This window comes from Tyto alba, unplaced genomic scaffold (genome assembly GCF_018691265.1).
Source record: "Tyto alba isolate M040663 unplaced genomic scaffold, T.alba_DEE_v4.0 Super-Scaffold_8, whole genome shotgun sequence".
NCBI lineage: Eukaryota > Metazoa > Chordata > Aves > Strigiformes > Tytonidae > Tyto > Tyto alba.
This window is the reverse complement of record NW_024881329.1, coordinates 22,784,934-22,810,559: the sequence shown is the minus strand read 5'-3', so window position 1 is coordinate 22,810,559 and position 25,626 is coordinate 22,784,934. Positions and strand designations below refer to the sequence as shown.

The following is a 25,626-nucleotide window of genomic DNA, read 5'->3' as shown; positions in this document are numbered from 1 at the left end:
GATGCTCCTGTCCCTTAATCACGTGTGTGGTCTTTCATTTGACTCGCTCCAGTGTGTCCATGTCTCTCTTGCCCTGAGGAGCCCAGAACTGGACCGATTTGGCCTCATGATTGCTGAATGAAGGGGAAGGCTCAACTCCCTTAAACTGTTGGAAATGCTTTGTCTAAATGAGCCCAGGATACAATAGTATGCTGCATTAGTGAATGTGATCCCATCACCCCAGGGTAAAGGGGTGGCTGAAAGGATGTGTGGCACTTGCATCCTTCTGAGGGACTGAGAGTGACTGTCACACTGAAATGGTTACCTGGAGGGGACTTTCCTATACATGTGAGAAAGCCATCCAATGTCACTCATGTGTCTTTGTCCTGAACACCAGAGTTGTTTCTCTCAGCAAGCCCTTGTGATGTTTTCCATGGGTCCAGGATGTGTGTGATGTGTGATAGACGCCCATGGAGTTGTAACCCTTCACTTCTGAGCCCAGAGCATCTCTCTGGGTCCCCCAGCTCCCTTTTTAATGTATTCATCAATGTTGTCAGAGCTGTAGTCACTGCTTGGGAGTTTTCATGGCCTGTGGCCCATGACACTGAAGTGAGGGCATTTAACAAGTCCCTCTCTGCTTTCTGTTCACCAGTGCAAGTAAAGGACGAAACCCTCCAGGATGCAGCCACTGGGTCTTCCTGTCTTTCTGCCCTGTAAGTTCACTGACATCAGGGAGGGAAGTTACCTTAGTTGTTTGTGTAGTTGGCAGGTAGAGGCTGATGAGGGAGAGGAGTAGCTGCCTATCCCTTCCTCCCACATGCTATAGTCCTCCACAGGTGATATTATGCTCTGTGCCCCCAAATCCTGCTTCAGTTATAGTGAATGGCACCTTTTCTGCTGCCCCACACACCGTGGAAAGCCCTACACTGCTGGCGTGGTTTAATTCCAGCCGGCAGCTAAGGACATCACATCCTCTCTCGCACTTTCCCCTGGTGGGATGCGGGAGAGATTCAGAAGAGTAAAAGTGAGAAAACTCTTTGGTTATAATAAAGACTATTTAAGCTCTACACTCAAGCAAAGCAAACCAAGGAATTCCTTCACCACTTCCCACCGACAGTAGGTGTTCAGCTATCTCCAGGAAAGCAGGGCTCCCTCATGTCTAATAGTGAATTCAGAAGACAAATGCCAAAACTCCAAACGTCCTCCACCTTCATTCTTCTTCTCCCCAGCTTTACATGCTGAGCATAGCATCATATGGTATGGAATAACCCTCTGGTCAGTTGGGGTCAGCTGTCCTGGCTATGTCCTCTCCCAACTTCTTTTGCAACTCCAGTCTACCCACTGGTGGGGTGGAATGAGAAGAAGAAAAAGCTGTGTGTAAGTACAGATCAGCAATAATGAAAACAACCCTGTATTAGGCACATTTATTTCAGCAAAATCCAAAACATAGTCCCATGCTACCTATTGTGAGCAAAAATAACTCTATCCCAAACAAAACCAACACATCTTCCCCTTCCCATGGCTATAGCCCTGTCTCCCTTCAAGGCAGCTGCTGTCAGCAACCCCCCTGTTCCCTGCTCTGCTGGAGGGCCCTCACAAATGTTGTCTCCACCAACCCTCATGAACCATGCTGAGCTGACAGCTGAAGCACTGTTGGGGTGAAAAGATCGTACCAGGGAGGGAATGAAGTATCTGCGGCACGTGATGGAGAGAGCTGGGTGTGATAGGGCATTGGAGCGTCCTGGCAGACCCTCACTACAGGTGCTGGCGGTGGGACTGGCATGGGCCAGTGGGAAACGGAGATCCTGATGTCTGCTTGCTGGCCAGCGTGTTCCTACTGATGTTCTCAGACCGTGAATACTTGTGATGAGGTCTGATGTCTCAAGGAAAGCTTTCTAAGCTTTTTGCATTGCCTGTTATTGATTTAGCGTGTAGGCTCAAAGAAGAAAAGCTTGGTAGCCTCGGGGATGAAGAAGGAACAGTTGGGGATCTCCAGCATGGCGCTTTGGTGCTGGAGGTGGTGAGGGACTAGGACTAGTGTGTGTTGGAGAGGTGTGTCTCTGTTTTTCAAACATCTTTCTGATGTTGATTGGAGGGTAGCTGGAGGCCCTGCAGATTATGTAAGGAAGGGCAAAGACCATATGGATTTCTTTTGATGTGAAATTGCTGAGCCTAAAATATTATAGGGTGTCCAAGGTGACTGGGTAGGTTTTACTTAACTTTGATGAAGTTAAGTATTAGGTAGCACAATGGATATGGAGGCTCCTGACACAAAAATCCCTTTTAAGCCTGGCTTTGTATTTTAGGATCGCCAGAAAACATGACCAGTTCATAATGAAGATCCTTAAAGTGAGGCCCTGGAGTTTAAGGGGGATGGCATCACATGGAGGGGAGGGTCCTTTCCTCATCACCGGCTGCATCATCTGCCTGTGCTGGCGTGTCATTTCCCCCGGACACATTTTGGCCTCTAATAGTGTCACCTGAAAGGAGCCTGTGTGGCTGAAGGAGAATGTCATGAACAGGGAAATGAAAAGGCAGAGTTGTAGGGAAGAGAAACAGTGTCCCTATTTCTTTAATTGTGCTGCTTTGCATAAAAGATGAGCTTGTTGGCAAGCACATGACATGTGCAAAGGGAGCCTCTGGTCCTGGGGCAGTCTGAACCAGTATAAAAGCCAGTCCAAGAGGATGCTCCCTCATCCACTTCTCTTGCCTTCTCCTCCTTGCTGAACAAGGTGAGTAGCAAGTGTCTTTGCCTTTTTCTTGTCTTCTTTTTCTCACTGTTTTCTGGACACCAGTGAACCTTTGTTTTGGTGTGGCTCTTGCTGAGATCCCTGCTCCTTGATCCTGCTCCCAGAACCCATTTTCTCTTTACCACAATAGGAGGGAGATGGACTTGGGCTCTTTTTACAGGGTATGGGTTGGTCCAGGGCTCCTAAACCTCTCTTCTCCCAACACGGTCTGTCCCTTATCCCCATCCTCTGCCTTTTCTCTTGCCGAGCCGGCTGTCAGGCTGCCTCTCACGTGCTGCCTGTGCTTTCCGTGCCCTCTCTCCCAGGTGTCCGTCCGTCCCGCAGCCATGTCCTGCTACGATCTGTGCCGTCCCTGTGGCCCAACCCCGCTTGCCAACAGCTGCAACGAGCCCTGCGTCAGGCAGTGCCAGGACTCCCGCGTGATTATTGAACCATCACCTGTGGTGGTGACCCTGCCCGGCCCCATCCTCAGCTCCTTCCCCCAGAACACCGCCGTGGGATCCACCACCTCGGCTGCTGTTGGCAGCATCCTGAGTGCAGAGGGAGTGCCCATCAACTCCGGGGGCTTTGGCCTCTCTGGCCTTGGTGGCCGCTTCTGTGGCAGGAGGTGCCTGCCCTGCTAGAGCCGGCCTGGACGTCCAGCGAGCGCGTTGACCAGCAAGCCCAAAGCCAGGTGCCGGACTGAGGACGGAGCTGCTGGCCAGAGTTTCCAGAGGCACTGAGCCCCCTCGTGCCCTCCAGCAAAGCAGGGAGGGAAGCCAGGTGCCAGCCCGTGCGGTCTGGAAACACGGCCAGCTGAGGTCTTCTGCTTCTCCTGCTTTCTTGTCTGCATCATGAGTCCCTGTGTCTCCTGCTGTTGTGTGCCTTGGGTTCATCCTGAGGGAAGCAGAGAGGGGCCCTGCTCATCCCCGTCTCCCCGTCTGTGTGTGGGAGGAAGACGCGTGTCCCATAGCTGAGAAGGGCTGCCTGAGTGTCGGGTGCCCTTGTAGCAGCCTGGACCGGGTCCCTGCCAGCATGCACTGCTTGCTTTCTCTCTTTCGACTCATTAAAGTTTATGCTGCATTGTACCTTGATGTCTCCTTGTGTTCCTTCCCTCCTGGGATGCCCAACCAAGCTGTCAATGGGCTAAATTGGATGCCCTGTAGGGGAAAATCATGGGTGAATAAGGGGCAATACTGCACCTTCTTTTGCCTGTAGGAGCCGAGTACATTCAACAGCTATGGTCACTGGAGGAGACATGGGGCAGTGGAGGGGTGTGTGGCAATGGTCTGAGTAAGCAAAAGGTTACCATGAGCTCCACCAAGGGGCATATGAGCAACAAGTGAATTTGGATTCTGTCTTCCAGTTGATGAGGCAAGCCACTGAGCAGCTGAAAGACATTTCTGTGCAGGCAAACACCCACCTGCCTCAGGCTCTGGTTGCACATTACCAGCCGCAGTGTGTCCTTGTCCTTCTCTCCTCCAAGCACTTCCTCCAATCCCTGGAACTGGTGGGATTCCCAGAGGAGCTGAAGGGGCAGGTGGCGGTCAGAATAACTTTTAAAAGGAAAAATGATTTATAATTCTCAATTTTCTTATCCTTCCTTTCCTTCTGTAATCTGTTTCTCCATGGGGAATGGTTTTCACCTGGACTTACTGTCTTCTTCTGACATAGTCAAAGACTACTCTTCTGCACTATCCTGGGGTTAAAAGTATAAGTTTGCACTAGATTGTTACATTCTTGCCTTACCTGAAAGAAAGTTATCCTTCAAAATACCCCTGTCTCTTTACCTGATGTGGGATCCTGTAGAAATTCACTCCCATCTATGATTTTTAAGCCATGTTGTGCCATAAGCAGAAGCCAGCTCAAGATGGAACTAGAGAAGGAAGGCAACAACCTCAGTACATATTCTGAGTAGGCAGGGTGTGTAAGGATGCTTGAGATTTTATGGAAACCCTCCATAAGTTGGGGTGACTCAGGGAGAGTGGATAGACGGTACAAATGGCTTCTTTACACTTAAAGTTTTACTTGTGGAAGGGTTTTATTTGGGAGTGCCATGGTTAGAAAACTGCAGTGCAGTATGGTTCGAAGTAATGAAAATGTTTTTATGTTTGAAGGAAATCTTTCTATGAGATGCAGGTCTGTGTTTTGCAGTCATACTGGGGATTTCTTCTGCATGCATATTTGCTTAGATAAACATACCCTGTCAACGTAAAGGCTCCCTTCATCTTCCTGAATGAGGAATTTGGCCTGGGCTTCTGTGATTAGAGAGTTGCTTGTCTTTGAAGGAATCCCAGTTTAACTGGGGAAGATGCTTTGTCCACCTATTTCAAGGAGGACCCGGCTGGGTTGTCAGAGGAATGTGGCTGGTGCCCCAAGCAGGGCTGTCATGCCTCCTGGGGACATGCAGCTCTGCTTCTGCCCCGGGAGATCCAGTGCAGAGCACTGAGTCCTTCCCTTGGCATGCATCCCTGGGGAGAGCCTGACATCTGCTGCTCTCCTGACTGTGCTTGCTGCCACCGCCAGCCATTGCTTGCTTCTACAGTATGTTCTATGTTGCATGGAAATCTTGCTGAGTGTTTGGCAACGTGTGTGCTGTCCTGTCAGTATGTTGAGCTAAAGCAGAAATTGAGGTACGGATATGGGGAACGGAAGAAGGAAGAGTTTTGAAGTCAGATGTTTTCATTAGGGAGTTGTTTCTACAAGTTAACAGTAGTGGCTAACTAACACTTACTTGTGCAAAACCAACATCATTCTTTCTGAAACGTTCTTGTTCTGGTGTTTGGGGAACTCCTGGCAATGCTGAAAGAAGTGAGAAGCAAAACAGACAGTCTGATTTGTTCCAAGAGCAATGAGAGATACCAAAGAAAGTTCAAAAACCCAACTGCAAAGGCTCCCTGACATAAAAATGATGCTAAAGAAAGCAAAACAGGCCTTGGAGGCAGAGACAGAAATGGTTTTTGCCAGTCAAAAATAAGAAAGCCTGTCCTTTAATCATAGGTTTATAATTAAAAAAACCTGTATTCATTACAACTAATGTTAAAAGCATGCCTCAGGAGGGTAAGATGCTGACATCACTTGAATATATGGCACAACTCCACCCAGCTGACTGAAATGACTGAATGATTTTTGTCATAAATTTACCTAGAAATATCTTGGCCTCTTATACTGTCACTTGAAAGGATACTATGTGGCTGAAAGGGCATGTCATAAACAGGGAAATGAAAAGGCAATATTGCAGGGAACATAAACAACCATGACATTTACTTAAGTGGGATGAAAGAATAAAATATGACCTTGTTGGTAAACATAGTAGGGGCACAAAGACATCCTCTGGTCCTGGGGTGGCCTCGACCAGTATAAAAGACAGTCCATGAGCAGGCTCTCTCATCCACTTCTCTTGCCTTCTCCTCCTTGCTGAACAAGGTGAGCTGCAAGTGCCTTTGCTCAACCCTGGTTTTCCCTTTTTCTCTTCTTTGTCTTCTGGTCTCAGTAGAGACTTTACATAGACTCTTGCAGTTTCTTTGTGTTCCTGACTCCCAGCTCCTTGACACCACTGTAGGGGATGTGAAAATGTCTTGAGATTTCAGTGCTGGATCCCCTTGGGGACCACAGATTTTTAATTTCCCTTTCTCCAAGTCAGTCTGACGCGGATCTCAAGCCAGTGCCTTTTCTATTACTGAGCTTACTGTGAGACTGCTTTTAACTTGCAGCCTGTACATTCCCTGCCCTTTCTCCAGGTGCCGTCCGTCCCACAGCCATGTCCTGCTACGATCTGTGCCGTCCCTGTGGCCCAACCCCGCTTGCCAACAGCTGCAACGAGCCCTGCGTCAGGCAGTGCCAGGACTCCCGCGTGGTGATCCAGCCCTCTCCCGTGGTGGTGACCCTGCCCGGCCCCATCCTCAGCTCCTTCCCCCAGAACACCGCCGTGGGATCCACCACCTCGGCTGCTGTTGGCAGCATCCTGAGTGCAGAGGGAGTGCCCATCAACTCCGGGGGCTTTGGCCTCTCTGGCCTTGGTGGCCGCTTCTGTGGCAGGAGGTGCCTGCCCTGCTAGAGCCGGCCTGGACGTCCAGCGAGCGCGTCGACCAACAAGCCCAAAGCCAGGTGCCGGACTGAGGACGGAGCTGCTGGCCAGAGTTTCCAGAGGCACTGAGCCCCCTCGTGCCCTCCTGCAAAGCAGGGAGGGAAGCCAGGTGCCAGCCCGTGCGGTCTGGAAACACGGCCAGCTGAGGTCTTCTGCTTCTCCTGCTTTCTTGTCTGCATCATGAGTCCCTGTGTCTCCTGCTGTCCTGTGCCTTGGGTTCATCCTGAGGGAAGCAGAGAGGGGCCCTGCTCATCCCCGTCTCCCCGTCTGTGTGTGGGAGGAAGACGCGTGTCCCATAGCTGAGAAGGGGTGCCTGAGTGTCGGGTGCCCTTGTAGCAGCCTGGACCGGGTCCCTGCCAGCATGCACTGCTTGCTTTCTCTCTTTCAACTCATTAAAGTTTATGCTGCATTGTACCTTGATGTCTCCTCTTGTTCCTTCCCTGCTGGGATGCCCAACCAAGCTCTCTAGGTGAAAAATTGAATGCTCTAGGGCGATAAAGTAATTCCTGAAGGAATGTCCTGCCCTTGTGTTTTACATGGGGGATTTGGAGGAGTGGAGTCCCACTGAAATTGCCAGCTGGAGGGTACTATGTTTTACATGTCTTATACTTTTCTTAAAGTCACCCACATCCATTTTCCCTGAACAACAGAATTGTTCTCTCAGCACAGCTCTCTGTTGCCTTCTTTTGTTTCAAGGCACGCATGATGTATGAAAGATGCCAAGGAGAAATGTCCAGGCACATTTCTGAAGTATTCATCACGTCTGGCAGTGCTGCAGACTGACTTCTTTACGTTTGCTTGGTCTGCAGCCCGTGACACTGAAGTGAGGGCATTTAGCCAGTCCCTCTTTGTTGTCTGCTCGCCAGAGAAAGGAAAGAAAGAAACCCTCCAGGATGCAGCCAGTGGTATTCCTGCCTTTCTGCCCTCAACAGCATGGTTACTGACATCAGTGTGGGACGTCACTATGCTCGTATGTGATATGTCCTGGAAACTCTGTAGGGGACTAGAAGGGAGCAAAAAAGGCATCTTTGCCTCCAACGGAGCAGACGTGTAACCAAAAGCATTAAGTTCCGTGTCAGAGTCCTTCTGCATATGCCACCGTGTCCTGAAAGGGAAATGAGTCTGGAGCAGATGTGCTGCAATTCCTGCAGAAGCCCCATTCAGCTGCTGTGCCTGGGCAGGGCCCAAGAGGTGGTCCCTTTGTCCCTCCAACCAGGCCTCCAGCTGGCGAGTGTGAGGGAGTGGCAGCCCAGCCGCTCTGCTCTCAGTCCCTCCTTCGCATGCCCTTGTCCTCCACAGGCAGTGATTTGGGCCTGCTGCTCTGGTCGTACTTCGGGCAGAGTAGGAGGCACCTCTTGTGCCGTGCTCCTCCGACTGTCCTTGCAAAGACTCGTGGACCCTGCTTGCTGCTGAGCAGGGCTGGGGATCCTGTGGGAGCCCTGCCAAGTATTTGGTCGTGCCTGGTGTGCCAGCAGTCTGGGGGGCCAAAGCACAAAGCAGAAGTTGTGGTCAAGTCACAGGCAGGCAGGAAGAAGGACGTGTATCGATTGGTCAGCATGTGCCTTTGTCGCTGGGGTGCCTCCAACGTAGCCAGAGGTCTCCAGCGGAGGGAATTGGGAGCGGAATAGCCTTCCTTCTTAACCACCGGTAGTCTGCAGCTTAGGCACGTAGGGATGAAGGAGAGAAAGAAGATGACAAAAGAGGCAGGCAAACTTCTGCCGAGATCAAAGCTCAGTCTGAGAGAGAGAGTTTAGAAGGCAAAAGCAGAGGTGCCCTGCCTAGAAAGGTGATGCTGATAGAGCGTGAGTGAGCAGAGCATGAGAGAGAGCGACTGATGGTGCCGACCCCTGCATGAGGATGTCCATCCAGGCTGAAGCCTCAGGGTTAGGAGCAGAGCTGTCTCAGTCATGAGGAAACACTGCAGAGTGAGGCCCTGGAGGGCAAGGGCATGGCATCACCTGGAGAGGTGGGACGTTCTTCATCACCAGCTGCATCATCTGCCTGTGCTGACGTGTCTTTTCCCCTGGACACGTTTTGGCCTCTAATAGTGTCGCTTGAAAGGAGCCTGTGTGGCTGAAGGAGCATGTCATGAAGAGGGAAATGAAAAGGCAGCGTTGCAGGGAACAGAAGCATAATGCTCATTTCATTAATTGTGCTTCTTTGCATGTAAGATGAGCTTGTTGGTAAACACATGACATGCGCAAAGGGAGCCTCAGGGCCTGGGGCGGTCTGGACCAGTATAAAAGCCAGTCCGAGAGCAGGCTCCCTCATCCACTTCTCTTGCCTTCTCCTCCTTGCTGAACAAGGTGAGCTGCAACTACATTTCCCTCACTCTTTCTCATCAACTCTTTCTCTTCTGGACTCAGGATAGATTTTACAAACACAGTTTGTATTTCCAAGTCTTGGTTCCCTGCCACCTCTCTGGGAGGGGGGATGAGAGCTTAGGGTGTATTTTCTGGGACAATGTGGGGACCAGGTTTCATTCATCTCCCTTCTTCCCAACTCAGTCTGTCCCCGCTTCCCAGCCGGTGCCTTTTCTCTTGCCGAGTCGGCTGTCAGGCTGCCTCTCACGTGCTGCCTGTGTTTTCCGTGCCCTCTCTCCCAGGTGTCCGTCCGTCCCGCAGCCATGTCCTGCTACGATCTGTGCCGTCCCTGTGGCCCAACCCCGCTTGCCAACAGCTGCAACGAGCCCTGCGTCAGGCAGTGCCAGGACTCCCGCGTGGTGATCCAGCCCTCTCCCGTGGTGGTGACCCTGCCCGGCCCCATCCTCAGCTCCTTCCCCCAGAACACCGCCGTGGGATCCACCACCTCGGCTGCTGTTGGCAGCATCCTGAGTGAGGATGGTGTGCCCATCAACTCCGGGGGCTTTGGCCTCTCTGGCCTTGGTGGCCGCTTCTGTGGCAGGAGGTGCCTGCCCTGCTAGAGGCGGCCTGGACGTCCAGTGAGCGCGTCGACCAACAAGCCCAAAGCCAGGTGCCGGACTGAGGACGGAGCTGCTGGCCAGAGTTTCCAGAGACACTGAGCCCCCTCGTGCCCTCCTGCAAAGCAGGGAGGGAAGCCAGGTGCCAGCCCGTGCGGTCTGGAAACACGGCCAGCTGAGGTCTTCTGCTTCTCCTGCTTTCTTGTCTGCATCATGAGTCCCTGTGTCTCCTGCTGTCCTGTGCCTTGGGTTCATCCTGAGGGAAGCAGAGAGGGGCCCTGCTCATCCCCATCTCCCCGTCTGTGTGTGGGAGGAAGACGCGTGTCCCATAGCTGGGAAGGGCTGCCTGAGTGTCGGGTGCCCTTGTAGCAGCCTGGACCGGGTCCCTGCCAGCATGCACTGCTTGCTTTCTCTCTTTCGACTCATTAAAGTTTATGCTGCATTGTACCTTGATGTCTCCTCGTGTTCCTTCCCTCCTGGGATGCCCAACCAAACTCTCGAGCAGAAAAGTGGGATGCTGTTCCGGGAGAAAGGGATTGCTGAAGGGATGTGCTGGACTCATATTTTTCTTAGTGTATTTGGAGTTGGGGAGTCTCAGTGAAATTGTCAGATGGAGGAGACTGTGTTTTACATAGGATATACTCCTCCCAAAGTCACCCACGTCCATTTGTCCTGCGCAGTAGAATTTTTGTGTGTCTCAGCAAGGCCCTGTGAGAAGTTCTTTGCTTTCAAGGCATGTATGATGTGTGACGGATGCCAAGGAGAGATATCCAGGTCATGTCTTCATAAGCCCCAGGCCCCTTTCTCAAATACTCATCAATGTTTGCAGAGCTGCAAAGTGACCGCTTGAAGTTTTCATGGCCTGTGGCCCATGTTCCTGAAGTGAGGGCATTTATCCAGTCCCTCTTTGTTGTTTGCTCACCAGAGGAATGACAGAAAGAAACCCTCCAGGATGCAGCAACTGTGCATTCTGGTATTTCCACCCTGAAAGACCAGGCCACCAATATTAGAGAGGGAAACAACTTTGCTTGTGTATGGAGCTGGGATGTAGTTTGTGTGGTAAAGTCCAGTGGGATGTGCTGGTTGCTCCTGCCACAGGGAATTTAAGGGAGGAAAAGCTTCCTGTCCCTTCTTCCCACATGCTCTATTCCTCCACAGGGGATGTTTTCCCCCATATCCCCAAGGTCCTGCTTCACATCGAGTGAGGGGCACCATTTCTGCTGCCCCACATGCTGTGGGAAGCCCTAAGGTGCCTCTCCCCATGGCTATAGGCCTGTCTCCCTTCAAGGCAGCTGCTGTCAGCAACCCCCCTGTGCCCTGCTCTGCTGGAGGGCCCTCACAAATGTTGTCTCCACCAACCCTCACGAGCCATGTTGAGCTGACAGACAAGCACAGTGGAGTGAAAAGGGCGCACCAGGGAGGGAAGGCAGCATCTGCGGCACGGGATGGAGATTGCTGGGTGCGACAAGGCACTGCCATATGCATTTTTCTGTGGGAGCATTGAGGTCTTGCATGGGACCGTCCTGCAGATATTCTGGGCAGGGAGGTGATTGAAAGGAACCTTGGAAGAAAAGACAGCTTAGTCCTAATAAAAGGAATGTGATCTTCCTTTCTTGAAGGAAGAAGTCCTTTCCCTGCCTCGTGGTGATAGATGGAGCAGGTGTCCTGTGTGCCAGGTGCCCAGGAGACAACCTATCAGGGGCCTGAGTGCCGGAACTACAGGCCCAATGGCCCTGATGAGCCTCACCTGGGATTCCCTCCCACCTCCGTCTTCCTTTTGACCCAGAGCTCTATTTAAGGTCCGTCCTGAGCCTTTCAGCCTTCCTTCAGTCTGGGGGCAGGAGTGGAAGCCTCCTGTGCTTTTGCAGGTTTGCTTATGCCTGAGCAGGAGCCCCCTTGCATCTGGGACCCAAGTTTCCCAGTGATTCCCAGCCACTTCTTGGTTCTGTCTGGTTGTTATGGCCCTGGTCAGCAACCGCTGGGCACTGTTGAGCAGGGCTCCCACCCTGGGCTCTGCTCCTGACCTGTGGGGTGACTGCCGTGCGTGATGTCTGTCCTGCTTCAGCGCCAGGAACTTGCCGGTTGAGATGGAGTCAGGGCCGCAGCAGTGTCTGCCTTTTCCTTGCTCAGGTAGTGTGCAGTGGGGCCTGTGCTGGTGAGGCTGCTGCCCTCCTGGCCTTGTCATCGTGCTCATCTCCTGGCTCTTGTCCTGCCGGGAGCAGCTGGCTCTCACTGAGCCCTGACAACATTTCTGTTTGGATGGACTTTTACCATCATCATCGGGTGAACACAGTGTGGCCTCTAGGCTCTCGTCACCCTCTGAAGTGAGGAATTTGGCCCGGGCCTCTGTGACTAGAGAGTTGCCTGTCCCTGGTGGAGTCCCAACTTAATTAGGAAGATGCTTTGTCCACCCTTTGCAAGGAGGACCCGGCTGGGTTGTCAGAGGAATGTGGCTGGTGCCCCAAGCAGGGCTGTCATGCCTCCTGGGGACATGCAGCTCTGCTTCTGCCCCGGGAGATCCAGTGCAGAGCACTGAGTCCTTCCCTTGGCATGCATCCCTGGGGAGAGCCTGACATCTGCTGCTCTCCTGACTGTGCTTGCTGCCACCGCCAGCCATTGCTTGCTTCTACAGTATGTTCTATGTTGCATGGAAATCTTGCTGAGTGTTTGGCAACGTGTGTGCTGTCCTGTCAGTATGTTGAGCTAAAGCAGAAGTAGAGGCATGGACCGTGGGGAGGAGGAAATCTGATGTATTTGGTTTGAAGCGTGTGGCTTTGATTGGACATCCCATTTTGTTGATAGATAAAGCTGAAGATGTGGCTGGTGCTCACCTAGGATCCTTGCTGGAAGTCTGGCTTCAATGAGAGATTTGTAAGTAAATGAGGTCACCTATTTTAGGACCAAAAAATCAAAATAATCCCCACTAGCGTGAGAGGCTGTCATCGCCCGAGCACATTGGCCATCACCTTCTCTTTGTCTTCATCTTCTTCCTCCACTTCTGTGTCATTTCCCCGGAAATATTTACCTTTAATACTGTCACTTGAAAGGAGCTTGTATGTCTCAATGGGCATGTCATTCACAGGGAAATGAAAAGGCAGCGTTGCGGGAAACATAGGCATAGTACCCATTTCTTAATTGTGCTTCTTTGCCTGTAAGATGAGCTTGTTGGTAAACACATGACATGCGTAAAGGGAGCCTCAGGGCCTGGGGCGGTCTGGACCAGTATAAAAGCCAGTCCAAGAGGATGCTCCCTCATCCATTTCTCTTGCCTTCTCTTCCTTGTTGAACAAGGTGAGCTGCAACTTCATTTGCCCCACATTTTCCCTTCTTCTCTTCTATGCCTTTGGGTCTGAGAACAGATTTCCTGAGACAGATTAATTGTGTTCCGAATCTTGGTTCCCTGCCACCTCTCTGGGAGGGGGGATAAGAGCTTAGGCTGTATTTTCAGGGACAATGTGGGGACCAGGTTTCATTCATCTCCCTTCTTCCCAACTGGGTCTGTCCCCGTTTCCCAGCCGGTGCCTTTTCTCTTGCCGAGCCGGCTGTCAGGCTGCCTCTCACGTGCTGCCTGTGCTTTCCGTGCCCTCTCTCCCAGGTGTCCGTCCGTCCCGCAGCCATGTCCTGCTACGATCTGTGCCGTCCCTGTGGCCCAACCCCGCTTGCCAACAGCTGCAACGAGCCCTGCGTCAGGCAGTGCCAGGACTCCCGCGTGGTGATCCAGCCCTCTCCCGTGGTGGTGACCCTGCCCGGCCCCATCCTCAGCTCCTTCCCCCAGAACACCGCCGTGGGATCCACCACCTCGGCTGCCGTTGGCAGCATCCTGAGTGAGGAGGGAGTGCCCATCAACTCCGGGGGCTTTGGCCTCTCTGGCCTTGGTGGCCGCTTCTGTGGCAGGAGGTGCCTGCCCTGCTAGAGCCGGCCTGGACGTCCAGCGAGCGCGTCGACCAGCAAGCCCAAAGCCAGGTGCCGGACTGAGGACGGAGCTGCTGGCCAGAGTTTCCAGAGGCACTGAGCCCCCTCGTGCCCTCCTGCAAAGCAGGGAGGGAAGCCAGGTGCCAGCCCGTGCGGTCTGGAAACACGGCCAGCTGAGGTCTTCTGCTTCTCCTGCTTTCTTGTCTGCATCATGAGTCCCTGTGTCTCCTGCTGTCCTGTGCCTTGGGTTCATCCTGAGGGAAGCAGAGAGGGGCCCTGCTCATCCCCGTCTCCCCGTCTGTGTGTGGGAGGAAGACGCGTGTCCCATAGCTGAGAAGGGCTGCCTGAGTGTCGGGTGCCCTTGTAGCAGCCTGGACTGGGTCCCTGCCAGCATGCACTGCTTGCTTTCTCTCTTTCAACTCATTAAAGTTTATGCTGCATTGTACCTTGATGTCTCCTCTTGTTCCTTCCCTCCTGGGATGCCCAACCAAGCTCTCGAGGGGAAAATTTGGATGCTGTTCTGGGAGAAAGGGATTGCTGAAGGGATGTGCTGGACTCATATTTTTCATAGTGTATTTGGAGTTGGGGAGTCCCAGTGAAATTGTCAGCTGGAGGGGACTGTGTTTTACACGTGATATACTCTTCCCAAAGTCACCCACGTCCATTTGTCCTGCGCAGTAGAATTTTTGTGTGTCTCAGCAAGGCCCTGTGAGAAATTCTTTGCTTTCAAGGCATGTATGATGTGTGACGGATGCCAAGGAGAGATATCCAGGTCATGTCTTCATAAGCCCCAGGCCCCTTTCTCAAATACTCATCAATGTTTGCAGAGCTGCAAAGTGACCGCTTGAAGTTTTCATGGCCTGTGGCCCATGTTCCTGAAGTGAGGGCATTTATCCAGTCCCTCTTTGTTGTTTGCTCACCAGAGGAATGACAGAAAGAAACCCTCCAGGATGCAGCAACTGTGCATTCTGGTATTTCCACCCTGAAAGACCAGGCCACCAATATTAGAGAGGGAAACAACTTTGCTTGTGTATGGAGCTGGGATGTAGTTTGTGTGGTAAAGTCCAGTGGGATGTGCTGGTTGCTCCTGCCACAGGGAATTTAAGGGAGGAAAAGCTTCCTGTCCCTTCTTCCCACATGCTCTAGTCCTCCACAGGGGATGTTTTCCCCCATATCCCCAAGGTCCTGCTTCACATCGAGTGAGGGGCACCATTTCTGCTGCCCCACATGCTGTGGGAAGCCCTAAGGTGCCTCTCCCCATGGCTATAGGCCTGTCTCCCTTCAAGGCAGCTGCTGTCAGCAACCCCCCTGTGCCCTGCTCTGCTGGAGGGCCCTCACAAATGTTGTCTCCACCAACCCTCACGAGCCATGTTGAGCTGACAGACAAGCACAGTGGAGTGAAAAGGGCGCACCAGGGAGGGAAGGCAGCATCTGCGGCACGGGATGGAGATTGCTGGGTGCGACAAGGCACTGCCATATGCATTTTTCTGTGGGAGCATTGAGGTCTTGCATGGGACCGTCCTGCAGATATTCTGGGCAGGGAGGTGATTGAAAGGAACCTTGGAAGAAAAGACAGCTTAGTCCTAATAAAAGGAATGTGATCTTCCTTTCTTGAAGGAAGAAGTCCTTTCCCTGCCTCGTGGTGATAGATGGAGCTGGTGTCCTGTGTGCCAGGTGCCCAGGAGACAACCTATCAGGGGCCTGAGTGCCGGAACTACAGGCCCAATGGCCCTGATGAGCCTCACCTGGGATTCCCTCCCACCTCCGTCTTCCTTTTGACCCAGAGCTCTGTTTAAGCTCCGTCCTGAGCCTTTCAGCCTTCCTTCAGTCTGGGGGCAGGAGTGGAAGCCTCCTGTGCTTTTGCAGGTTTGCTTATGCCTGAGCAGGAGCCCCCTTGCATCTGGGACCCAAGTTTCCCAGTGATTCCCAGCCACTTCTTGGTTCTGTCTGGTTGTTATGGCCCTGGTCAGCAACCGCTGGGCACTGTTGAGCAGGGCTCCCACCCTGGGCTCTGCTCCTGACCTGTGGGGTGACTGCCGTGCGTGATGTCTGTCCTGCTTCAGCGCCAGGAACTTGCCGGTTGAGATGGAGTCAGGGCCGCAGCAGTGTCTGCCTTTTCCTTGCTCAGGTAGTGTGCAGTGGGGCCTGTGCTGGTGAGGCTGCTGCCCTCCTGGCCTTGTCATCGTGCTCATCTCCTGGCTCTTGTCCTGCCAGGAGCAGCTGGCTCTCACTGAGCCCTGACAGCATTTCTGTTTGGATGGACTTTTACCGTCATCATCGGGTGAACACAGTGTGGCCTCTAGGCTCTCGTCACCCTCTGAAGTGAGGAATTTGGCCCGGGCCTCTGTGATTAGAGAGTTGCCTGTCCCTGGTGGAGTCCCAACTTAATTGGGAAGATGCTTTGTCCACTCTTTTCAAGGAGGACCCGGCTGGGTTGTCAGAGGAATGTGGCTGGTGCCCCAAGCAGGGCTGTCATGCCTCCTGGGGACATGCAGCTCTGCTTCTGCCCCGGGAGATCCAGTGCAGAGCACTGAGTCCTTCCCTTGGCATGCATCCCTGGGGAGAGCCTGACATCTGCTGCTCTCCTGACTGTGCTTGCTGCCACCGCCAGCCATTGCTTGCTTCTACAGTATGTTCTATGTTGCATGGAAATCTTGCTGAGTGTTTGGCAACGTGTGTGCTGTCCTGTCAGTATGTTGAGCTAAAGCAGAAGTAGAGGCATGGACCGTGGGGAGGAGGAAATCTGATGTATTTGGTTTGAAGCGTGTGGCTTTGATTGGACATCCCATTTTGTTGATAGATAAAGCTGAAGATGTGGCTGGTGCTCACCTAGGATCCTTGCTGGAAGTCTGGCTTCAATGAGAGATTTGTAAGTAAACGAGGTCACCTATTTTAGGACCAAAAAATCAAAATAAGCCCCGGTAGTGTGAGAGGCAGTCATCGCCCGAGCACATTGGCCATCACCTTCTCTTTGCCTTCATCTTCTTCCTCCACTTCTGTGTCATTTCCCCGGAAATATTTACCTTTAATACTGTCACTTGAAAGGAGCTTGTATGTCTCAATGGGCATGTCATTCACAGGGAAATGAAAAGGCAGCGTTGCGGGAAACATAGGCATAGTACCCATTTCTTAATTGTGCTTCTTTGCCTGTAAGATGAGCTTGTTGGTAAACACGTGACAGGCGTAAATGGAGCCTCAGGGCCTTGGGCGGTCTGGACCAGTATAAAAGCCAGTCCAAGAGGATGCTCCCTCATCCACTTCTCTTGCCTTCTCCTCCTTGCTGAACAAGGTGAGCTGCAACTTCATTTGCCCCACATTTTCCCTTCTTCTCTTCTATGCCTTTGGGTCTGAGAACAGATTTCCTGAGACAGATTAATTGTGTTGCGAATCTTGGTTCCCTGCCACCTCTCTGGGAGGGGGGATAAGAGCTTAGGCTGTATTTTCAGTGTCAATGTGGGGACCAGGTTTCATTCATCTCCCTTCTTCCCAACTCAGTCTGTCCCCGCTTCCCAGCCGGTGCCTTTTCTCTTGCCGAGCCGGCTGTCAGGCTGCCTCTCACGTGCTGCCTGTGCTTTCCGTGCCCTCTCTCCCAGGTGTCCGTCCGTCCCGCAGCCATGTCCTGCTACGATCTGTGCCGTCCCTGTGGCCCAACCCCGCTTGCCAACAGCTGCAACGAGCCCTGCGTCAGGCAGTGCCAGGACTCCCGCGTGGTGATCCAGCCCTCTCCCGTGGTGGTGACCCTGCCCGGCCCCATCCTCAGCTCCTTCCCCCAGAACACCGCCGTGGGATCCACCACCTCAGCTGCCGTTGGCAGCATCCTGAGTGAGGATGGTGTGCCCATCAACTCCGGCGGCTTTGGCCTCTCTGGCCTTGGTGGCCGCTTCTGTGGCAGGAGGTGCCTGCCCTGCTAGAGCCGGCCTGGACGTCCAGCGAGCGCGTCGACCAGCAAGCCCAAAGCCAGGTGCCGGACTGAGGACGGAGCTGCTGGCCAGAGTTTCCAGAGGCACTGAGCCCCCTCGTGCCCTCCTGCAAAGCAGGGAGGGAAGCCAGGTGCCAGCCCGTGCGGTCTGGAAACACGGCCAGCTGAGGTCTTCTGCTTCTCCTGCTTTCTTGTCTGCATCATGAGTCCCTGTGTCTCCTGCTGTCCTGTGCCTTGGGTTCATCCTGAGGGAAGCAGAGAGGGGCCCTGCTCATCCCCGTCTCCCCGTCTGTGTGTGGGAGGAAGACGCGTGTCCCATAGCTGAGAAGGGGTGCCTGAGTGTCGGGTGCCCTTGTAGCAGCCTGGACCGGGTCCCTGCCAGCATGCACTGCTTGCTTTCTCTCTTTCAACTCATTAAAGTTTATGCTGCATTGTACCTTGATGTCTCCTCTTGTTCCTTCCCTGCTGGGATGCCCAACCAAGCTCTCTAGGTGAAAAATTGAATGCTCTAGGGCGATAAAGTAATTCCTGAAGGAATGTCCTGCCCTTGTGTTTTACATGGGGGATTTGGAGGAGTGGAGTCCCACTGAAATTGCCAGCTGGAGGGTACTATGTTTTACATGTCTTATACTTTTCTTAAAGTCACCCACATCCATTTTCCCTGAACAACAGAATTGTTCTCTCAGCACAGCTCTCTGTTGCCTTCTTTTGTTTCAAGGCACGCATGATGTATGAAAGATGCCAAGGAGAAATGTCCAGGCACATTTCTGAAGTATTCATCACGTCTGGCAGTGCTGCAGACTGACTTCTTTACGTTTGCTTGGTCTGCAGCCCGTGACACTGAAGTGAGGGCATTTAGCCAGTCCCTCTTTGTTGTCTGCTCGCCAGAGAAAGGAAAGAAAGAAACCCTCCAGGATGCAGCCAGTGGTATTCCTGCCTTTCTGCCCTCAACAGCATGGTTACTGACATCAGTGTGGGACGTCACTATGCTCGTATGTGATATGTCCTGGAAACTCTGTAGGGGACTAGAAGGGAGCAAAAAAGGCATCTTTGCCTCCAACAGAGCAGACGTGTAACCAAAAGCATTAAGTTCCGTGTCAGAGTCCTTCTGCATATGCCACCGTGTCCTGAAAGGGAAATGAGTCTGGAGCAGATGTGCTGCAATTCCTGCAGAAGCCCCATTCAGCTGCTGTGCCTGGGCAGGGCCCAAGCAGTGGTCCTTTTGTCCCTCCAACCAGGCCTCCAGCTGGCGAGTGTGAGGGAGTGGCAGCCCAGCCGCTCTGCTCTCAGTCCCTCCTTCGCATGCCCTTGTCCTCCACAGGCAGTGATTTGGGCCTGCTGCTCTGGTCGTACTTCGGGCAGAGTAGGAGGCACCTCTTGTGCCGTGCTCCTCCGACTGTCCTTGCAAAGACTCGTGGACCCTGCTTGCTGCTGAGCAGGGCTGGGGATCCTGTGGGAGCCCTGCCAAGTATTTGGTCGTGCCTGGTGTGCCAGCAGTCTGGGGAGCCAAAGCACAAAGCAGAAGTTGTGGTCAAGTCACAGGCAGGCAGGAAGAAGGACGTGTATCGATTGGTCAGCATGTGCCTTTGTCGCTGGGGTGCCTCCAACGTAGCCAGAGGTCTCCAGCGGAGGGAATTGGGAGCGGAATAGCCTTCCTTCTTAACCACCGGTAGTCTGCAGCTTAGGCACGTAGGGATGAAGGAGAGAAAGAAGATGACAAAAGAGGCAGGCAAACTTCTGCCGAGATCAAAGCTCAGTCTCAGAGAGAGAGTTTAGAAGGCAAAAGCAGAGGTGCCCTGCCTAGAAAGGTGATGCTAATAGAGCGTGAGTGAGCAGAGCATGAGAGAGAGCGACTGATGGTGCCGACCCCTGCATGAGGATGTCCATCCAGGCTGAAGCCTCAGGGTTAGGAGCAGAGCTGCCTCAGTCATGAGGAAACACTGCAGAGTGAGGCCCTGGAGGGCAAGGGCATGGCATCACCTGGAGAGGTGGGACGTTCTTCATCACCAGCTGCATCATCTGCCTGTGCTGACGTGTCTTTTCCCCTGGACACGTTTTGGCCTCTAATAGTGTCGCTTGAAAGGAGCCTGTGTGGCTGAAGGAGCATGTCATGAAGAGGGAAATGAAAAGGCAGCGTTGCAGGGAACAGAAGCATAATGCTCATTTCATTAATTGTGCTTCTTTGCATGTAAGATGAGCTTGTTGGTAAACACATGACATGCGCAAAGGGAGCCTCAGGGCCTGGGGCGGTCTGGACCAGTATAAAAGCCAGTCTGAGAGCAGGCTCCCTCATCCACTTCTCTTGCCTTCTCCTCCTTGCTGAACAAGGTGAGCTGCAACTACATTTCCCTCACTCTTTCTCATCAACTCTTTCTCTTCTGGACTCAGGATAGATTTTACAAACACAGTTTGTATTTCCAAGTCTTGGTTCCCTGCCACCTCTCTGGGAGGGAGGATAAGAGCTTAGGCTGTATTTTCAGGGACAATGTGGGGACCAGGTTTCATTCATCTCCCTTCTTCCCAACTGGGTCTGTCCCCGCTTCCCAGCCGGTGCCTTTTCTCTTGCCGAGCCGGCTGTCAGGCTGCCTCTCACGTGCTGCCTGTGCTTTCCGTGCCCTCTCTCCCAGGTGTCCGTCCGTCCCGCAGCCATGTCCTGCTACGATCTGTGCCGTCCCTGTGGCCCAACCCCGCTTGCCAACAGCTGCAACGAGCCCTGCGTCAGGCAGTGCCAGGACTCCCGCGTGATTATTGAACCATCACCTGTGGTGGTGACCCTGCCCGGCCCCATCCTCAGCTCCTTCCCCCAGAACACCGCCGTGGGATCCACCACCTCGGCTGCTGTTGGCAGCATCCTGAGTGCAGAGGGAGTGCCCATCAACTCCGGGGGCTTTGGCCTCTCTGGCCTTGGTGGCCGCTTCTGTGGCAGGAGGTGCCTGCCCTGCTAGAGCCGACCTGGACGTCCAGCGAGCGCGTCGACCAGCAAGCCCAAAGCCAGGTGCCGGACTGAGGACGGAGCTGCTGGCCAGAGTTTCCAGAGGCACTGAGCCCCCTCGTGCCCTCCAGCAAAGCAGGGAGGGAAGCCAGGTGCCAGCCCGTGCGGTCTGGAAACACGGCCAGCTGAGGTCTTCTGCTTCTCCTGCTTTCTTGTCTGCATCATGAGTCCCTGTGTCTCCTGCTGTCCTGTGCCTTGGGTTCATCCTGAGGGAAGCAGAGAGGGGCCCTGCTCATCCCCGTCTCCCCGTCTGTGTGTGGGAGGAAGACGCGTGTCCCGTAGCTGAGAAGGGCTGCCTGAGTGTCGGGTGCCCTTGTAGCAGCCTGGACCGGGTCCCTGCCAGCATGCACTGCTTGCTTTCTCTCTTTCAACTCATTAAAGTTTATGCTGCATTGTACCTTGATGTCTCCTCTTGTTCCTTCCCTCCTGGGATGCCCAACCAAGCTCTCGAGCGGAAAATTTGGATGCTGTTCTGGGAGAAAGGGATTGCTGAAGGGATGTGCTGGACTCATATTTTTCATAGTGTATTTGGAGTTGGGGAGTCCCAGTGAAATTGTCAGCTGGAGGGGACTGTGTTTTACACGTGATATACTCTTCCCAAAGTCACCCACGTCCATTTGTCCTGCGCAGTAGAATTTTTGTGTGTCTCAGCAAGGCCCTGTGAGAAATTCTTTGCTTTCAAGGCATGTATGATGTGTGACGGATGCCAAGGAGAGATATCCAGGTCATGTCTTCATAAGCCCCAGGCCCCTTTCTCAAATACTCATCAATGTTTGCAGAGCTGCAAAGTGACCGCTTGAAGTTTGCATGGCCTGTGGCCCATGTTCCTGAAGTGAGGGCATTTATCCAGTCCCTCTTTGTTGTTTGCTCACCAGAGGAATGACAGAAAGAAACCCTCCAGGATGCAGCAACTGCGCATTCTGGTATTTCCACCCTGAAAGACCAGGCCACCAATATTAGAGAGGGAAACAACTTTGCTTGTGTATGGAGCTGGGATGTAGTTTGTGTGGTAAAGTCCAGTGGGATGTGCTGGTTGCTCCTGCCACAGGGAATTTAAGGGAGGAAAAGCTTCCTGTCCCTTCTTCCCACATGCTCTAGTCCTCCACTGGGGATGTTTTCCCCCATATCCCCAAGGTCCTGCTTCACATCGAGTGAGGGGCACCATTTCTGCTGCCCCACATGCTGTGGGAAGCCCTAAGGTGCCTCTCCCCATGGCTATAGGCCTGTCTCCCTTCAAGGCAGCTGCTGTCAGCAACCCCCCTGTGCCCTGCTCTGCTGGAGGGCCCTCACAAATGTTGTCTCCACCAACCCTCACGAGCCATGTTGAGCTGACAGACAAGCACAGTGGAGTGAAAAGGGCGCACCAGGGAGGGAAGGCAGCATCTGCGGCACGGGATGGAGAGAGCTGAGTGCGACAGGGCACTGCCATATGCATTTTTCTGTGGGAGCATTGAGGTCTTGCACGGGACCATCCTGCAGATATTCTGGGCAGGGAGGTGATTGAAAGGAACCTTGGAAGAAAAGACAGCTTAGTCCTAATAAAAGGAATGTGATCTTCCTTTCTTGAAGGAAGAAGTCCTTTCCCTGCCTCGTGGTGATAGATGGAGCTGGTGTCCTGTGTGCCAGGTGCCCAGGAGACAACCTATCAGGGGCCTGAGTGCCGGAACTACAGGCCCAATGGCCCTGATGAGCCTCACCTGGGATTCCCTCCCACCTCCGTCTTCCTTTTGACCCAGGGCTCTGTTTAAGCTCCGTCCTGAGCCTTTCAGCCTTCCTTCAGTCTGGGGGCAGGAGTGGAAGCCTCCTGTGCTTTTGCAGGTTTGCTTATGCCTGAGCAGGAGCCCCCTTGCATCTGGGCCCCAAGTTTCCCAGTGATTCCCAGCCACTTCTTGGTTCTGTCTGGTTGTTATGGCCCTGGTCAGCAACCGCTGGGCTCTGTTGAGCAGGGCTCCCACCCTGGGCTCTGCTCCTGACCTGTGGGGTGACTGCCGTGCGTGATGTCTGTCCTGCTTCAGCGCCAGGAACTTGCCGGTTGAGATGGAGTCAGGGCCGCAGCAGTGTCTGCCTTTTCCTTGCTCAGGTAGTGTGCAGTGGGGCCTGTGCTGGTGAGGCTGCTGCCCTCCTGGCCTTGTAATCGTGCTCCTCACCGGGCTCTTGTCCTGCCAGGAGCAGCTGGCTCTCACTGAGCCCTGACAGCATTTCTGTTTGGATGGACTTTTACCATCATCATCGGGTGAACACAGTGTGGCCTCTAGGCTCTCGTCACCCTCTGAAGTGAGGAATTTGGCCCGGGCCTCTGTGATTAGAGAGTTGCCTGTCCCTGGTGGAGTCCCAACTTAATTGGGAAGATGCTTTGTCCACCCTTTGCAAGGAGGACCCGGCTGGGTTGTCAGAGGAATGTGGCTGGTGCCCCAAGCAGGGCTGTCATGCCTCCTGGGGACATGCAGCTCTGCTTCTGCCCCGGGAGATCCAGTGCAGAGCACTGAGTCCTTCCCTTGGCATGCATCCCTGGGGAGAGCCTGACATCTGCTGCTCTCCTGACTGTGCTTGCTGCCACCGCCAGCCATTGCTTGCTTCTACAGTATGTTCTATGTTGCATGGAAATCTTGCTGAGTGTTTGGCAACGTGTGTGCTGTCCTGTCAGTATGTTGAGCCAAAACTGAAGTAGAGGCATGGACCGTGGGGAGGAGGAAATCAGATGTATTTGGTTTGAAGCGTGTGCCTTTGTTTGGAGGGTGACACATCCCATTTTGTTGATAGATAAAGCTGAAGATGTGGCTGGTGCTCACCTAGGATCCTTGCTGGAAGTCTGGCTTCAATGAGAGATTTGTAAGTAAATGAGGTCACCTATTTTAGGACCAAAAAATCAAAATAAGCCCCGGTAGTGTGAGAGGCAGTCATCGCCTGAGCACATTGGCCATCACCTTCTCTTTGCCTTCATCTTCTTCCTCCACTTCTGTGTCATTTCCCCGGAAATATTTACCTTTAATACTGTCACTTGAAAGGAGCTTGTATGTCTCAATGGGCATGTCATTCACAGGGAAATGAAAAGGCAGCGTTGCGGGAAACATAGGCATAGTACCCATTTCTTTAATTGTGCTTCTTTGCCTGTAAGATGAGCTTGTTGGTAAACACGTGACAGGCGTAAATGGAGCCTCAGGGCCTTGGGCGGTCTGGACCAGTATAAAAGCCAGTCCAAGAGGATGCTCCCTCATCCACTTCTCTTGCCTTCTCCTCCTTGTTGAACAAGGTGAGCTGCAACTTCCTTTTCTCCACATTTTTCCTTCTTCTCTTCTATGCCTTTGGGTCTGAGAACAGATTTCCTGAGACAGGTTGATTGTGTTCCGAATCTTTGTTCCCTGCCACCTCTCTGGGAGGGGGGATAAGAGCTTAGGCTGTATATTTTCAGGGACAATGTGGGGACCAGGTTTCATTCATCTCCCTTCTTCCCAACTGGGTCTGTCCCCGTTTCCCAGCCGGTGCCTTTTCTCTTGCCGAGCCGGCTGTCAGGCTGCCTCTCACGTGCTGCCTGTGCTTTCCGTGCCCTCTCTCCCAGGTGTCCGTCCGTCCCGCAGCCATGTCCTGCTACGATCTGTGCCGTCCCTGTGGCCCAACCCCGCTTGCCAACAGCTGCAACGAGCCCTGCGTCAGGCAGTGCCAGGACTCCCGCGTGGTGATCCAGCCCTCTCCCGTGGTGGTGACCCTGCCCGGCCCCATCCTCAGCTCCTTCCCCCAGAACACAGCCGTGGGATCCACCACCTCGGCTGCCGTTGGCAGCATCCTGAGTGAGGAGGGAGTGCCCATCAACTCCGGGGGCTTTGGCCTCTCTGGCCTTGGTGGCCGCTTCTGTGGCAGGAGGTGCCTGCCCTGCTAGAGCCGGCCTGGACGTCCAGCGAGCGCGTCGACCAGCAAGCCCAAAGCCAGGTGCCGGACTGAGGACGGAGCTGCTGGCCAGAGTTTCCAGAGGCATTGAGCCCCCTCGTGCCCTCCTGCAAAGCAGGGAGGGAAGCCAGGTGCCAGCCCGTGCGGTCTGGAAACACGGCCAGCTGAGGTCTTCTGCTTCTCCTGCTTTCTTGTCTGCATCATGAGTCCCTGTGTCTCCTGCTGTCGTGTGCCTTGGGTTCATCCTGAGGGAAGCAGAGAGGGGCCCTGCTCATCCCCGTCTCCCCGTCTGTGTGTGGGAGGAAGACACGTGTCCCATAGCTGAGAAGGGCTGCCTGAGTGTCGGGTGCCCTTGTAGCAGCCTGGACCGGGTCCCTGCCAGCATGCACTGCTTGCTTTCTCTCTTTCAACTCATTAAAGTTTATGCTGCATTGTACCTTGATGTCTCCTCGTGTTCCTTCCCTCCTGGGATGCCCAACCAAGCTCTCGAGCGGAAAATTTGGATGCTGTTCTGGGAGAAAGGGATTGCTGAAGGGATGTGCTGGACTCATATTTTTCATAGTGTATTTGGAGTTGGGGAGTCACAGTGAAATTGTCAGCTGGAGGGGACTGTGTTTTACATGTGATATACTCTTCCCAAAGTCACCCACGTCCATTTGTCCTGCGCAGTAGAATTTTTGTGTGTCTCAGCAAGGCCCTGTGAGAAATTCTTTGCTTTCAAGGCATGTGTGATGTGTGACGGATGCCAAGGAGAGATATCCAGGTCATGTCTTCATAAGCCCCAGGCCCCTTTCTCAAATACTCATCAATGTTTGCAGAGCTGCAAAGTGACCGCTTGAAGTTTGCATGGCCTGTGGCCCATGTTCCTGAAGTGAGGGCATTTATCCAGTCCCTCTTTGTTGTTTGCTCACCAGAGGAATGACAGAAAGAAACCCTCCAGGATGCAGCAACTGCGCATTCTGGTATTTCCACCCTGAAAGACCAGGCCACCAATATTAGAGAGGGAAACAACTTTGCTTGTGTATGGAGCTGGGATGTAGTTTGTGTGGTAAAGTCCAGTGGGATGTGCTGGTTGCTCCTGCCACAGGGAATTTAAGGGAGGAAAAGCTTCCTGTCCCTTCTTCCCACATGCTCTATCCTCCACAGGGGATGTTTTCCCCCATATCCCCAAGGTCCTGCTTCACATCGAGTGAGGGGCACCATTTC

At 53.3% G+C, this 25,626-nt stretch overlaps 7 protein-coding genes across 7 annotated transcripts; all 7 read left to right on the top strand.

Annotated features, from left to right (window-relative positions):
* Nucleotides 1-2,613: 2,613 nt before the first annotated feature.
* On the top strand, nucleotides 2,614-3,796 carry LOC116959257 (feather beta keratin). The gene is made up of 2 exons (XM_032983345.2): nucleotides 2,614-2,711; nucleotides 3,035-3,796. The coding sequence occupies exon 2, from the start codon at nucleotides 3,056-3,058 to the stop codon at nucleotides 3,350-3,352; it is 297 nt and encodes a 98-aa protein (XP_032839236.1). The 5' UTR covers nucleotides 2,614-2,711; nucleotides 3,035-3,055; the 3' UTR covers nucleotides 3,353-3,796.
* Nucleotides 3,797-6,047: 2,251 nt separating this feature from the next.
* On the top strand, nucleotides 6,048-7,209 carry LOC116959258 (feather beta keratin). The gene is made up of 2 exons (XM_042785495.1): nucleotides 6,048-6,134; nucleotides 6,449-7,209. The coding sequence occupies exon 2, from the start codon at nucleotides 6,469-6,471 to the stop codon at nucleotides 6,763-6,765; it is 297 nt and encodes a 98-aa protein (XP_042641429.1). The 5' UTR covers nucleotides 6,048-6,134; nucleotides 6,449-6,468; the 3' UTR covers nucleotides 6,766-7,209.
* A 1,820-nt stretch (nucleotides 7,210-9,029) lies between these two features.
* LOC122152549 (feather keratin 1-like) lies at nucleotides 9,030-10,162 on the top strand. Its single transcript, XM_042785097.1, has 2 exons — nucleotides 9,030-9,101; nucleotides 9,401-10,162. The coding sequence occupies exon 2, from the start codon at nucleotides 9,422-9,424 to the stop codon at nucleotides 9,716-9,718; it is 297 nt and encodes a 98-aa protein (XP_042641031.1). The 5' UTR covers nucleotides 9,030-9,101; nucleotides 9,401-9,421; the 3' UTR covers nucleotides 9,719-10,162.
* Nucleotides 10,163-12,896: 2,734 nt separating this feature from the next.
* On the top strand, nucleotides 12,897-14,072 carry LOC122152522 (feather keratin 1-like). The gene is made up of 3 exons (XM_042784904.1): nucleotides 12,897-12,945; nucleotides 12,996-13,006; nucleotides 13,311-14,072. Exons 1-3 carry the CDS (start codon nucleotides 12,897-12,899, stop codon nucleotides 13,626-13,628), a joined length of 378 nt encoding a protein of 125 aa, XP_042640838.1. The 3' UTR covers nucleotides 13,629-14,072.
* A 2,736-nt stretch (nucleotides 14,073-16,808) lies between these two features.
* Nucleotides 16,809-17,982, top strand: LOC122152548 (feather keratin 1-like). Its single transcript, XM_042785087.1, has 2 exons — nucleotides 16,809-16,916; nucleotides 17,221-17,982. The coding sequence occupies exon 2, from the start codon at nucleotides 17,242-17,244 to the stop codon at nucleotides 17,536-17,538; it is 297 nt and encodes a 98-aa protein (XP_042641021.1). The 5' UTR covers nucleotides 16,809-16,916; nucleotides 17,221-17,241; the 3' UTR covers nucleotides 17,539-17,982.
* A 1,795-nt stretch (nucleotides 17,983-19,777) lies between these two features.
* Nucleotides 19,778-20,935, top strand: LOC122152605 (feather beta keratin). Its single transcript, XM_042785489.1, has 2 exons — nucleotides 19,778-19,874; nucleotides 20,174-20,935. The coding sequence occupies exon 2, from the start codon at nucleotides 20,195-20,197 to the stop codon at nucleotides 20,489-20,491; it is 297 nt and encodes a 98-aa protein (XP_042641423.1). The 5' UTR covers nucleotides 19,778-19,874; nucleotides 20,174-20,194; the 3' UTR covers nucleotides 20,492-20,935.
* Nucleotides 20,936-23,678: 2,743 nt separating this feature from the next.
* Nucleotides 23,679-24,856, top strand: LOC122152606 (feather keratin 1). Its single transcript, XM_042785490.1, has 2 exons — nucleotides 23,679-23,788; nucleotides 24,095-24,856. The coding sequence occupies exon 2, from the start codon at nucleotides 24,116-24,118 to the stop codon at nucleotides 24,410-24,412; it is 297 nt and encodes a 98-aa protein (XP_042641424.1). The 5' UTR covers nucleotides 23,679-23,788; nucleotides 24,095-24,115; the 3' UTR covers nucleotides 24,413-24,856.
* Nucleotides 24,857-25,626: the final 770 nt, after the last annotated feature.